At 40.0% G+C, this 13,122-nt stretch overlaps 1 protein-coding gene across 1 annotated transcript in view; it reads left to right on the top strand.

The window, feature by feature from the left end:
- OVCH1 (ovochymase 1) overlaps positions 1–13,122 on the top strand; it is a 69,412-nt gene that overhangs the window by 20,351 nt on the left and 35,939 nt on the right. Inside the window, exons 11-15 of the mRNA XM_088025710.1 lie at positions 900–972; positions 1,415–1,610; positions 4,625–4,776; positions 11,506–11,662; positions 11,991–12,086. Coding sequence (XP_087881836.1) covers positions 900–972; positions 1,415–1,610; positions 4,625–4,776; positions 11,506–11,662; positions 11,991–12,086 — 674 coding nt within the window. The remainder of the gene's footprint in view (positions 1–899; positions 973–1,414; positions 1,611–4,624; positions 4,777–11,505; positions 11,663–11,990; positions 12,087–13,122) is intronic.

Raw genomic sequence — 13,122 nt, 5'->3', positions numbered from 1 at the left:
ATCCATTTGAAGTACATCAAAAGTGTGCAAATCTCAGGTTTATAGTTAGAAGAATTTGCACACAGGGAGTACCCCTGGAACCAGTGCCCACATCATGAAATGAAATAGTGCCAACACCCAGCAGCCTCCTTATGCTTCTTGCAATCATCAGCTCCCCCCAACTCCCAAAGTAACACCATGGGTGAATTTTACCTGTTTTGTTAACTGATACATTTTTTTTTAAACCTCCGTTCTATTAGTTCCGGTGGTTAGATAAAAGATAACAACTTGAGATGTATTCCAGTAAGATAATGTTTGGATACTTTGAACAGTAAAACATAGGCCAGAAGCTACCTCATTTTGAATGTAGGGCTTTTTTCATATATTCTTTTTTTTAAGATTTTATTTATTTGAGAGAAGGAGAGAGAGAGAGAGGGCATGAGTTGGTGGGGGAGAGGGAGAAGGATAAGAAGTCTCCCCCCTGAGGGGGGAGCCCAATGTGGGGCTCAATCCCAGGACCCTGAGATCATAACTTGAGCTGAAGTTGGATGCTTAACTGACTGAGCCACCCAGGCGCCCCTTTTTTTCGTGTGTTCTTAACATGACTGTGAAATTAAAGTAAGCTGTACTTTTTTTTTCCTTCTCAACTTAAAACTAGCCTTTGGTGATATTTGGTAGGGGCTCTAAAGACATTTTATGGCCAAAAGAAGGTGGCAGGATACATAACTAAGAACTCTTCAGGTAGCTCAGGAGGTGTGTACCTTCCCAGCAAGGTGATCACACAAAGGCACCCGACAGGGGAGTGGGTAGGACATCTGGCTGAACTAAACTCAGTGCCTGTTGGTAGAGCCACATGGGGTTAGATCAAATGGTGAAAAATGTCTCTTCATGTCAAACTTTTGTCCTTGTTCTTTCTCCAGGAAAAATAATCCTCTCTTCTGGACCATTGTTGCTGGGGACCATGACAGAACCCTGAAGGAACCAACTGGGCAGGTGAGAAATGTTTCTAAGGACAATTCTGCTGGTGTTCTAAGTGTTGTCACATGCCGGGGTATGCCTTTAGCTAAAATACATAATTAAGTATTCATCTCCTAGTGCCCCTTTACACTTACTATTTATACCAACATTAAAAGATAAAATCTGAGATCACAGTTTAATCAGAGAATTAAGGGAGGTAGGTCAGGATGTGCCAATTCAGGTCTGTGTACACAGGTGCACATAGCCTGGTTTCTCCAGAACTGCCAATCCTCAGAGAGTGGTTCATGGCCTCCTGCAAATTATAAACAGGATTGCCCTTTTAAATTCAGTACAGAGTCACCTTCGTTGCTGATGTATGGAAATATAGAGATTTAAGGTTTATTTTGGACGATTATGCAAGGAAGTAGTTTGACTCATTGACGCCATCTCGTAATTGGCTTGCTCGCCACTGATCCAGGTGAGGAGGGTAAAACGCATCGTGGCGCACGAAGACTTCGATAGACGGAGCGCTGACTTGGACATCGCCCTGATACAGCTGACCTCTCCTCTGAAGTTCAACTCCGTCGTGAGGCCGGTGTGTCTCCCACAAAGCACGGAGCCGCTCCTTTCCTCGGAGATCTGTGCTGTGACTGGATTGGGAAGCGTTAGTGAAAGTAAGCGTTTTTGCTTTTGCACACACATGACGGCCAGTTGTTAATTTTGCAGATTTGGCACAGAGATGATATCCAGCGGTATCTGCTTTAGCCCTTCTGCCTTCTGAAAGCTAGAACCCATGTTTGATTTAATCAGCCTATAATTAGGGTGACTAATTATAGGTAGGTTAGATCTGGGAAGGGCCAAATCATAAGTCTTTCGTCTTTGCAAGCCATATGTTCTCTGTCTCGACTATTCAGTTCTGCTGTTATGGTGCAAATCAGCCACAGACATACGAATGTAACAGAAAGGATTGTGTTCCAGTACGTTATTTATGAAACTTAAATTTCATATATTGTTCATGTGTCAAAAAATATTCTTTTGGATTTAAAAAACCAGGGGCGCTGGGCTGGCTCAGTTGGTTAAGTGACTGACTTCGGCTCAGGTCATGATCCCAGGGTCCTGGGATCGAGCCCCACGTCGGGCTCCCTGATCAGCGGGAGAGTCATCCCTCTCTCGCTGTGTCTCTCTCTCTGTCAAATAAATAAAATCTTAAAAAAAATAAAAAATAAAGTGTACAAACGAGTTCCCAGATTGTACTAGATAAGCCCAGGGATGGCACAGAACTGGCTCCCTGGCTGTGGTTTGCTGACCCCTGGGCTGGGTGGTAGAGTTCTTAGAGCCATAGCAACATACTGACAGATCTGAATGGGTTCATGTTTGTGTTTTGCCTCTTTTCACTGTATAATATCATTTTCTTTTATGTTTTCCTTCTGTTTCTGTGTCCTTTATTTGGAATCTGCGAGCTTAGGGAGAGGGGAGTTTATCTTTGTGTATAGTGTACATGATCATAGCTTTCTGTACGACCTGTGGCCAAATTGCATTTCTTTTTTTTTTTTTAAAGAATTTATTTATTTATTTGACAGAGAGAGACACAGCGAGAGCAGGAACACAAGCAGGGGGAGTGGGAGAGGGAGAAGCAAACTCCTCGCCAAGCAGGGAGCCTGCGACTCCAGGATCATGACCTGAGCCGAAGGCAGACTCTTTATGACTGAGCCACCCAGGCGCCCCAAACTGCATTTTCCTAAAATGTGCACAACACCACATGAGGAGATTTTATCCTCCCCATGTTGTAAATGAGGACATTATGGCTCAAAGATTTAAGTAACTTGCCAAGACCCCATAACTAATAAATATCAAAGCTAGGATTTAAAATTAGCCTGGTTCTGCTGATAATCTTCGAATGGCTTTTTTTTTTTTTTTTTTTTTTTACATTTAGAATAAAATCTGAACTGCTAGTCTGGCTTGGAAAACTCTATGTGATTTGGCCTCCACTGACCTCTCCAACTTCTTTTCTTCCCTTGTCCCCTTCAGGCATTGTGGTCTTCTTTCTTTCTCTTAAACACAAGATCTGTTCTGCTTTCTGAAGCTTGGAACACCTTTGCTCTTCTCCCAGCTGCCTCCTCATTCTGCTTGCAGCTCAAACAGCACTCCCTCCTCCATCACTTTGCTGCTTCAGGACTGCCCGTCCATCACTCTCTGCATGACCCAGTTTTATCATCTCCTCACACACAAATGTACTTGACATGCTCCAGGACGCCTGGGTGGTGCAGTCCGTGAAGCGGCTGACTCTTGGTTTTGGCTCGGGTCATGATCTCAGGGTCCTGGGATTGAGCCCCATATTGAGCTCTGCACTCGGTGGGGAGTCTGCTTGAGATTCTCTCTCTCTCTCTCTCTATCCCTCTGCCCTGCCGCCCCCACTCACACGCTCTTGCTCATACACTCTCTCAAATAAATAAATTTTAAAAATCTTTAAAAAAGGAAAAACATCATTCTCCAGGTCTCATGCATTAAAGTGGAAACCTCGTGGCAGCAGGTCTCTAATTCACCACTCTGCCCCAGAGCTACAGGTTTACTTGGCATGGAATAAACACTCAGCAAATATTTTCTTACTGGCTTCCAAGCCCTTGAATAAATGTACCCATTCTCTGATACCCTCAACTGTCACCACCTCCATGACCACCAGGCAACTGAGAGGTGGTTACAGTCTTGTGGAAGATGAATTCATTCTTCCAATCTGAGAGAAAATGAGTTCTTTAAGACATGGTAAAGAATGGGGGTGGAGATGGTCCCTAAAAAGAGGATTTTAAATGCCTTAAATGTATTTATGTATTAGATGGGTACGTACATTAAAACGAGCACAAACTTTAGAGTCCGATCTTGGCTTAATGGCTAGTTCTGTCCCACGGGTGCTGTGAGATCAGATTTTGGGAGCTCCGACTTTTTCGTGAGTGAGTTCCGTGTGATCGTGTATGCAAACAACCCACCTCACGATGTTATATTATTGGGTTGGAGTTATATGAAAGTACTATATAAATGTAAGGTAATTTCTAGTACTAATCTTAGCTCTTTTTTTTTTAGTCAGTCAGGAATCCAAAATGATAGAATGAGTTGCGCAGAATACATGTTAACATGGGCCTGCCTGAGGGTCAGTTATGAGTGTTTTAGTGCTCATTGTTAGCCTTACGGCCTTCACTGTTGGTCCTTGTAAATTGGAATTGAGATTAGTCTCAGTGACGATTAAGGAAAAAGGAATATGATTTTGGTTTATATTAGGAAATCATATAAACATGTCACATAATATATTTTATATATAAATATACTATGTAAAAACATATAATCACATAAATCCTGTACAATACCAATTCATATCTTGCTGAATTTTTCTTTCTGAATTCTCATGTAGCGATATTTGAAACACTAAATTTTGAATAAAAAATAAGCTAGAAAAAAAATGTTTCTGGTGTCGTTCTCCTGACAATGTATTTTTTTACGAAGATGTCACACTTGAAAATGAAGACATCCCGTATGAGACACTTATATTGTTTGGTTCAGTATTCCTCATCAGCTCAGGCGAACCTGAGTGAAGGCAAATATAGCAGTGCAGAGCAAGTCTGAACTTAAATATGTTTTGTCACATAATTTGTTATTTACTTATTATGAAGCTGTCTTTCTGGATCTGTTTCTTCAGCAGATGGCAGCTTAACAAGGCGCCTCCAGCAGATTCGGGTGTCCATGTTGGAAAGCGAGGGGAGCGAACGTACTTACTCGTCTCACCCAGGAGGGCTCACGGAGAAGATGATGTGTGCTGGCTTTGCAGACTCTGGAGGGAAAGATTTCTGTCAGGTGAGAAGACTCTGATTTTTGCAGAGGAAGATCCAAGGTCGTCATCTGCTGGAGATTCTCCTTAGACAGGAGGAGACACTCAGAGGCACAGGTAACCTGGTAGCCCCATGGCACGCCCTTCCCGGAAGGCCAGTGGGACAACAGGAAGAGTGAATGCTTTACTCCAAACCTGCTGAGAGGGCGGGAGCAGCCTAGGGGCAGAAGAGCAGGTGGCGACTAGGAGACCGTGAGCACGTAGGGCCTCAGAGAGACGCAAGGCTTTGGGAAAAGAGGAACAAGCAAAGAAGGGTTCTAAGTGGGTGTATCCTACTGATGACTTAAGGTTTTTATTGTTTTTAAATTAATATTAATCTCCTCTGTGCTCACATTTAATTTTCTACTACAGATTAAAATAAAATAATCATAAAGAAAACGAGAAACTTTGAAAAACTTGTTTGCATATGCAGTGGAAAATAAATCCCAAAACAGTAGTTCAATTTCAGATATTTAGAGGCAAAAGTGGTATAGTTATATTCACGTGTCAGTTGGACAGGCGTGCTACTAACAAGTTCAAATCAGGCAAGGGGAAGACAGAATGGATCGTAAAACACCAGCTTTCATATGCACAAAGCCAAGTGAGGAATATGACCTTAGATACACAACCAAAAAGGGTCTCTGATGCTCTGTAACCCTCCTTCAAGAGTTAGTCTGGATTTGAGGCAGCCTACTGATGGAAACATTTGGGTCTTCGGGGCAGATGCCCTTCTCCGAGTTTATCATCTCCTACTGGTCTGGAATACAGAGGGAAGAAAGGATGAATCTAGTCTGTGCTGCTTTTTGATCGTTTTCCCCTTAATCAAGAACTAAGAACCCATGGAGAAAACTGGGTGTTAATCTAGGTAGAAGTCCTTCCGTGTGAGCATGTGAGGAGAGAAGGAAGGAGGTCCCCTCTTAACACTGAGTATCTGTTTATGGTGATTAAACCCTTTCCTGGTGTCAAGCACTACTCAAACTCTGTTTTCTTTATTTGAATTTCCATTCCCCAGAAGCTGACCTTGAGACAAAGATTCAAGTACAGTGGTCTGCTTAGGAAGTGCAGACATCGCTGGTAGGAAAGTCAGGAGGGTGGTCTAGGGAAGGGAAGGCAGGAAATGCGAGATGTGCTATGAAGTCAGCTACCACGTGGGGGGACTGAGCTGAATCTGGCAGCAATGCAAAATATATGCAACGTATTTGTCCCATCCCAGGGGTGAGGGAGCTGGGATATTTATATACTACTTCCCCAAAGTCATGGTTCGAGGGCTGCTGGAGGGGAGGGGTCTGTTGGTCCCTTTGCACTTTCCACTCTTCACAAGGTGTGCCTCGTGGATGGGGTGGGGGAGGGGAAGAGCCCTCAGGCACAGAGCCAGGATGTGGCCTGGAAGACTTGAGGAATCTAGGAAGGGCCCTCACACCATCTGCTAAAGGACATAAATGCTATACTATAAATATCAAATAGAAAAGTGCTCTGAATTAATGTGGTCATTCCTCCCCTTTTGAGGGATGGTTTTTCTCTCTGCTTCGAATCAAGGAAATCGTAGATGGCTCTGTTGTCTCTGTCATGTTTGACAGCGTCTGACATTAAGGGAACACCTTACTCTGTATGAAGAGAGCAGAGGGGAATTAGGGAAGGAATTAGGTCCATGACAGAGGTTTGATCTTGGTGGGCATTTATTTCAACTACATCCCTTGCAGCACAACCAAATTTGCTGCCAGTACGAAGGGAGGAAAATAGGAGTTGAGATTCTGGCTAATAAATATGTCTAGCTAAAGAACACTGAATTACTAACAAGGTGACTTCAGAAACTTTGATAAAGTGGACTCTAGTATTTCTATCAGGTAGTTGATTTTTACCCTCCTTTGTGTGCTCAGAAGTAATAGACCTGCTAATGTAATTTCTCACCCAGGAAGGTGAAGTAGAATGTTGGAATGCAGAGATGGAGTTTCAGAGATGCAGTGCAGAATCCTATGCTGCTTTGCTCACAACACATCCAAGATTGTTTTTAAAATGTCAAATTCTTTGACCTACAGGGTGATCTCTGTCTTCACAGAGTAGTGTATGTCCTGTTCATACTGACTTTTACGATGTATTTCATACTTCTCTCCTCTTGCTTATATATTTCAGCCACACTGATTATTTTCTGACCATACAAGTCACTACATCCTGCCTAATTTGGAGCCTTAGCCCAGATATCAATTCTGCATAAAATGCTATTCCTCCTGGCTTTAGAAAACCCAGCTCCTTCTCATCTTTCATGTATCAGATCAAATGTTATTGAAACTACATACACTTACACGAGCGTGTAAGCACACACAACTACCTCCCTTTATTCTCTGCTTTTTGCTCTAAATATTTTCTTTAGAGCTATTATCACCATCTAATTTGTTTATACTTTGTCTTGCTCAAAATGCCTAGCTCACAGTAGGCACTGAATAATTCTTTAAAAATAAATAGGTATAATTTGCTTATTGAGTATTTACCACATACTAGGCCCTGTGATAGACCCTGGCAATAATAGATGAATTAGGCTCTTTCTGAATCATGAAATGTTTGTAATTGCAAGAAAAATTCTTTATTTGGTACGTGTTGGTACTGAATGAATAAGTAATTTAAAGAAAAAACAAACCTGACTTGATACATCAGACCACTTACAAACTGGGAAGAGGTCTTAAAGTATAACCTTATTTCATATGGAAAAAAAAATTAGGCCCAGAGAAAATGTTAATTGTTCTACATTACAGACAAGGGAATCTATCTCCCTATTCCCACGTTATTTTATTTCCCACGTTAGGATTTCTTATGTGAAATTCTTCATATAAAATAAACAGCCACATCGGGGCACCTGGGTGGCTCAGATGGTTGAGCGTCTGCCTTCAGCTCGGGTCATGGTCCCGGGGTCCTGGGATCGAGCCCCGCATCGGGCTCCCTGCTGGGCAGGGAGCCTGCTTCTCCTTCTGCCTCTGCCTCTCTCTCTCTCTCTCTCTGACTCTTATGAATAAATAAATAAAACATTTTAAAAAATTAAAAAAACATTAAAAAAATAAACAGCCACATCAAATATGTCGTAAGCTCAGTTTATTTTATCAGAAGACAAAGGATTTAGTTTGAGTCTAAGTACATTTCTGTCAAAGAAAAAAGGGGCAGATTGAAAATCAGAAAGGTTACTTTAAAAGGCAAATCCTATACTTTAAGGCTTTTTTTTTTTTTACAGATCTATTGAGCTATAATTGACATATAACATTGTGTAAGTTTCAGATATACAGTGTAATGATTTGATGCACTTGTATATTGTGAATGCTTACCACAGTAGAGTTAGTCCACACCTCCATCACCTCATATAATTACCATTTCTTTCTTGTGGTAAGAGTACTTAAGATTACTTTCTTAGCAACTTTTAAATATCTAATATAGTATTGTTGGCCATAGTAACCATGTTGTACATTAGATCCCCAGAATTGTCCACCTTATAACTGGAAATTTGTACCTTTTGACCAAGATCGCCCCCATTTTCCCCACCCTCCCCCAGCCTCTGGTAACTATCCTTCTACTCTGTTTCTCTGAGTTCAGCTTTTTTAGATTCCATGAATAAGTGATATCATATAATATTTGTCTTTTGCTGTCTGACTTTTCACTTAGCACAATGTCCTCAAGACCATCCATGTTGTCACAAATGGAAGGATTCCTTTTATTCTCATGGCTGAGTAATATATATGTTATATTTTTTATCCATCCTGTGGCAGAAAAATAGGTTGTTTTCATATTTCTGCTATAGTGAATAAAGCTGCAATATATATGGGAGTGCAGATACCTCTTTGATAACCTGTTTTTATTCCCTTTGGGTATATACCCAGAAGTGGATCAAATAGTAGTCAATTTTTAATTTTTTTAAAATTTTTTTAAAGATTTATTTATTTGAGAGAGCGAGAATGAGAGAGAGAGAGAGCACATGAGGGGGGGAGGGTCAGAGGGAGAAGCAGGCTACCTGCTCAGCAAGGAGCCTGATGTGGGACTCGATCCCGGGACTCTGGGATCATGACCTGAGCCGAAGGCAGTCGCTTATCCAACTGAGCCACCCAGGCGCCCAATTTTTAATTTTTTAAGGAACGTTTATTTTATTGTCCATAGTGATGCACCAATCTACATTCCTACCAACAGTGCAAAAGGGTTCTCCTTTTTCCACATCCTTGCCAGCATTTTTTATGTTTTTCTGATACCTATTCTAACAAATGTGAAGTGGTATCTCATTACAGTTTTGATTTGTATTTCCCTGATGATCAGTGAAGTTGAGCATCTTGTCATGTACCTGTACCCATCTGTATGTCTTCTTTGGAAAAATGTCTATTCAGATCCTCCGCCCATTTTTTAGGTTGCATCGTTATCAATTTGTATGAGTTGTTTATATATTTTGGATATTAACCCTTTATCACATATGTGGTTTGCAAACATTTTCTCCCATCCCATAGCTTGCCTTTCCATTTTGCTGATTGTTTCTTCTGATGTGTAGAAGCATTTTAGTTTCATGTGGTTCCACTTAATTGATTCTTTCTTTTGTTGCTTGTGCTTTTGGTTTCATATCCACCCCCCCCCCCAAAAAAAATTGTTGCCAAGACCAATCAATGTCAGGGAGCTTTTTCCCTGTGTTTTCTCCCCCCCCACCCTTGTGTTTTCTTCTAGGAGTTCTACAGTTTGTAGCCTTATATTTAAACCTTTAATCTGTTTCAAGTTAATTTTTTTGTGAGTGTTATAAAATAGGGTTCAATTCCATTCTTCTGCTTATGGTTGTCCAGTTTTCCCAACATCATTTGTTGAAGAGATTATCCTTTCCCCATTGAGTATTCTTTGCCCCTTTGTCAAATATTAGTTGACTGTATATGTGAGGGTTTTTCTGGGCTCATGATTCTAGTCCAGTTGTCTATGTGTCTGTTTTTATGCCAGTACATGCTGTGTTGACTATTACAGATTTGTAACATATTTTGAAATCAGGAAAGGTGATGCCTCCAGCTTTGTTCTTTCTCAGGATTGCTTTGGCTATTTAGGGTCTTTGGGGGGGCCCATATGAATTTTAGGGTTGTTTTTCCTATTTCTATGAAAAATGCAATTGGAATTTTGAAATGGACTGCGTTGAATCTATAGGTGGCTTTGTAGAGTATGGACACAATATTGATTCTTCTGATCTGTGAACATGGGATTATGTTTTCCATATTTGTCTTCATCAATTTCTTTCATCAAAGTCTTACAGTTTTTAGTATAGAGACCATTCACCTTTTTGGTTAACTTTATTCCTAAGTATTTTATTTTTTGGTGCTTTTGTATATAGGATTGTTTTCTTTATTTTTTATTCTATTTTTCAAGTTTTTATCTAAATTCCAGTTAACCTACAGTGTGATATTAGTATCAGGTGTAAAATTTAGTGATTCAGTACTTACAACACCTGGTGCTCATCACAAATGCCTTCCTTAATCCTGTTTATTTCTTTTTCATATATTTTTTTTGTTAGTGTATAAAGACACAACTGGTTTCTGTATGTTTGCTTTGTATCCTGAAACTTAACAGTACTCATTGATTAGTTCTAACAGCTTTTTTGTTTAGTTCTGACAGTTTTTTGATGGAGTCTTTAGGATTTTCTTAGACCATATCATCTACAAATAAAGACAGTTTTACTTCTCCCTTCTTGATTTACTCCTTCTTTCTTTTTATTTCTTTTTCTTGCCTGATTGCCCTGGCTAAGACTTCCAATACTATATTGAATAGGAATGATGAGAGTGGGCACCCTTATTTTGTTTCTGATCTTACAGGAAAAGCTTTCAACTTGTCACTATTGAGTATGATGTTAGCTATGGGTTTGTTAGATATGACCTTTATTATGTTGAGATATGTTCTGTCTATATCCAATTTGTTAAGAGTTTTTATCATGAGAGGATGCTGCACTTTGTCAAATACATTTACTATTCAGACAATAATATGAATTTTAAACTTTCATTCCATTAATGTGGTGTATCATATTCATTGATCTGTGTATGTTGAACTATCCTTGTATCACTGGAATAAATCCCACTTGATCATAGTGTATGATCCTTTTAATGTGCTGTTGAGTTGAGTTTGCTAGTATTTTGTTGAGGATTTTTACATCTATGTTCATCAGGGATATTGGCCTCTAGTTTTCTTTTCTTGTGATGTCCTTATCTGGCTTTGGTATCAGGGTAATTCTGACCTTATCTAATGAGTTTTAGAGTGTTCCCTCCTCTTCAATTTTTGGGAAGAGTTTGAGGAATGAAGTTAATTCTTTAAATGTTTAGTAGAATTCACCAGTGAAGCCATCTGGTCCTGAGCTTTTCTTTATTGAGATGTTTTTGGAATAGTGATTCAATCTCCTTGCTCATATTGGTCTGTTCTGATTCTCTGTTTCCTCATGATTTGGTCTTGGCAGTTTGTATGTTTCTAGGAATTTATTTCTTCCAGGTTATCCAATTTTTTGGTGTGTAATTATTCATAGTAGTCTCATGATTCTTTGTATTTCTGTGGTATCAGTTGTAATATCTTTGTGATTTTATTTATTTGAGTTTAAGTACTCTAAGGTATATGAATTGACAAAGTATTAATATTTTTAAATTAAAGAAATGTGTTACGAATAAATTATTGATTATTCCTGTTCCAAAATTGAAAGCAGGAGCTCTGATTAATTTTTAGAACACATTTTCTTGATCTTTCAGGGAGACTCTGGTGGCCCATTGGTATGTAGACATGAGAAAGGTCCCTTTGTCCTGTATGGCATTGCCGGCTGGGGAGCTGGCTGTGCCCAGCCAAGGAAGCCAGGTGTATTTGCCAGGGCGAGTGTCTTCTTGGACTGGATCCAATCCAAAATCAAAGGTAAATATTTTTCAGATATTATGAAGACAATTCCTCTTTCTTTAGAGTAGGTTTGCGAGAAGTGAGTGTGGTAGAAATCAGCATTATGAAAGGAAAAAAACAGAGTAGTATTTCATTTATTTTAGTTTCTAAAACATTAAAATGCGCATTAAAATTCTGTAAGAATATGTTCTCCCTTGGGCAGAGTGAAAGTAAAACTGACTTTTCCTGGGGCTGCTGTAATCCTAGATTTGCGTTTTCTTTTGACAAAAGCTGTTTTGGTATAGACTACATTTTGTTTCGAGGTTTTCATCTTTATTTATTTTTAATATGGTCTCTCCAGGTGCAGGTCCTGCTTCACTTCAGATAAATAATGAAAGCAAAATCTTACCAAGACAACAGTTGCCACCACCCACACCCTCAACAGACAATGCATCTGGACCAGGTAATAGATGTTTGTGTTATCCGCTTAATGCAGCTAGTAAGAATTTAGCAAAAGCATGGCATGTCTGGGTTCGCTAATTTTCTTTGGAATGGGATAAGCCCTGTGTTTTCATTCTGGCTGGTAGTTTAAACTGAAGAAGGGGAGTGTTGTTACTGTGACCGTCTGGGTTTCTTTTCTACCCCCACACATATAGTAGGTTAAAAAAAAAAATCTTGTCGTTGTGAAATGCTTGAATTTTGGAGGAGTACATAGAATTATTCTGACCTCTGATCCATTTATTCCTACATAAACAAAGGTCCTTAGATTTTCAGGTATCTCGCTAGGTGAGGACTCTGGATATGAGAGAACCACGATCAGCGTCAGTGTTAGTCACTCATGATTCCCCCACAATTGTCAGTGTCTGTTTGCTAATGGGATTTTTATTTTTTGTTAAAATCAAACTGCAACTGGAGAATTAGAAGTCTGTAATAGACCTATAGGGAGATGAAAATTCTATGATGCCATCATTCTTGGTTTCCAGGTGGTCACAGTCTCTTCGTTCTCACCCATCTCTGCCCCCATCCACCTCACATACGTCAAGGCCAGTAGACAACTAGGAAGATTGCTGGGCAACATAAAAGCCTCTGAGATTAATGATCACAAATTTAGAGGGAGACTGACCAGTTAGCTTAGTTGTATGTTTTCTTCTGGAGACACTGAGGGGTAGCACATAGATGCAGAACAGATAGAAGGTAGATTCAATCAGAATGGGATTTCCCAAGTACACAAGATTATAAGGGTTTTGAAAGCATGTAAGGGGAAGGGATTAAAATGATGTATTGTTGGAATTTAAGCTAGGAAAAGAGTGAATGAGGGTGAGAGATGAGTTAGGGACAAAGAACAGGTGGTTGGATACATGACTAGCAAGTCTCAAAAGGTGAAAGGAGCATTGGAGGGAGCTGAGAAGATGGAAGATTGTGGATGGAGACAGCAGTGCCTGAAACAGAGCTATGGAAGGCTTGGTGTTATTGCTGGGCGCCAGGTCCTGAGGGGTTCA

This window comes from Eumetopias jubatus, unplaced genomic scaffold (genome assembly GCF_037043125.1).
Source record: "Eumetopias jubatus isolate StellerSeaLion01/CBP00866 unplaced genomic scaffold, mEumJub1_p1.0 scaffold_8, whole genome shotgun sequence".
In the NCBI taxonomy this organism is placed as follows: domain Eukaryota; kingdom Metazoa; phylum Chordata; class Mammalia; order Carnivora; family Otariidae; genus Eumetopias; species Eumetopias jubatus.
Note: the sequence above shows the minus strand (reverse complement) of the source record. Positions and strands in the feature narration are given on the sequence as shown.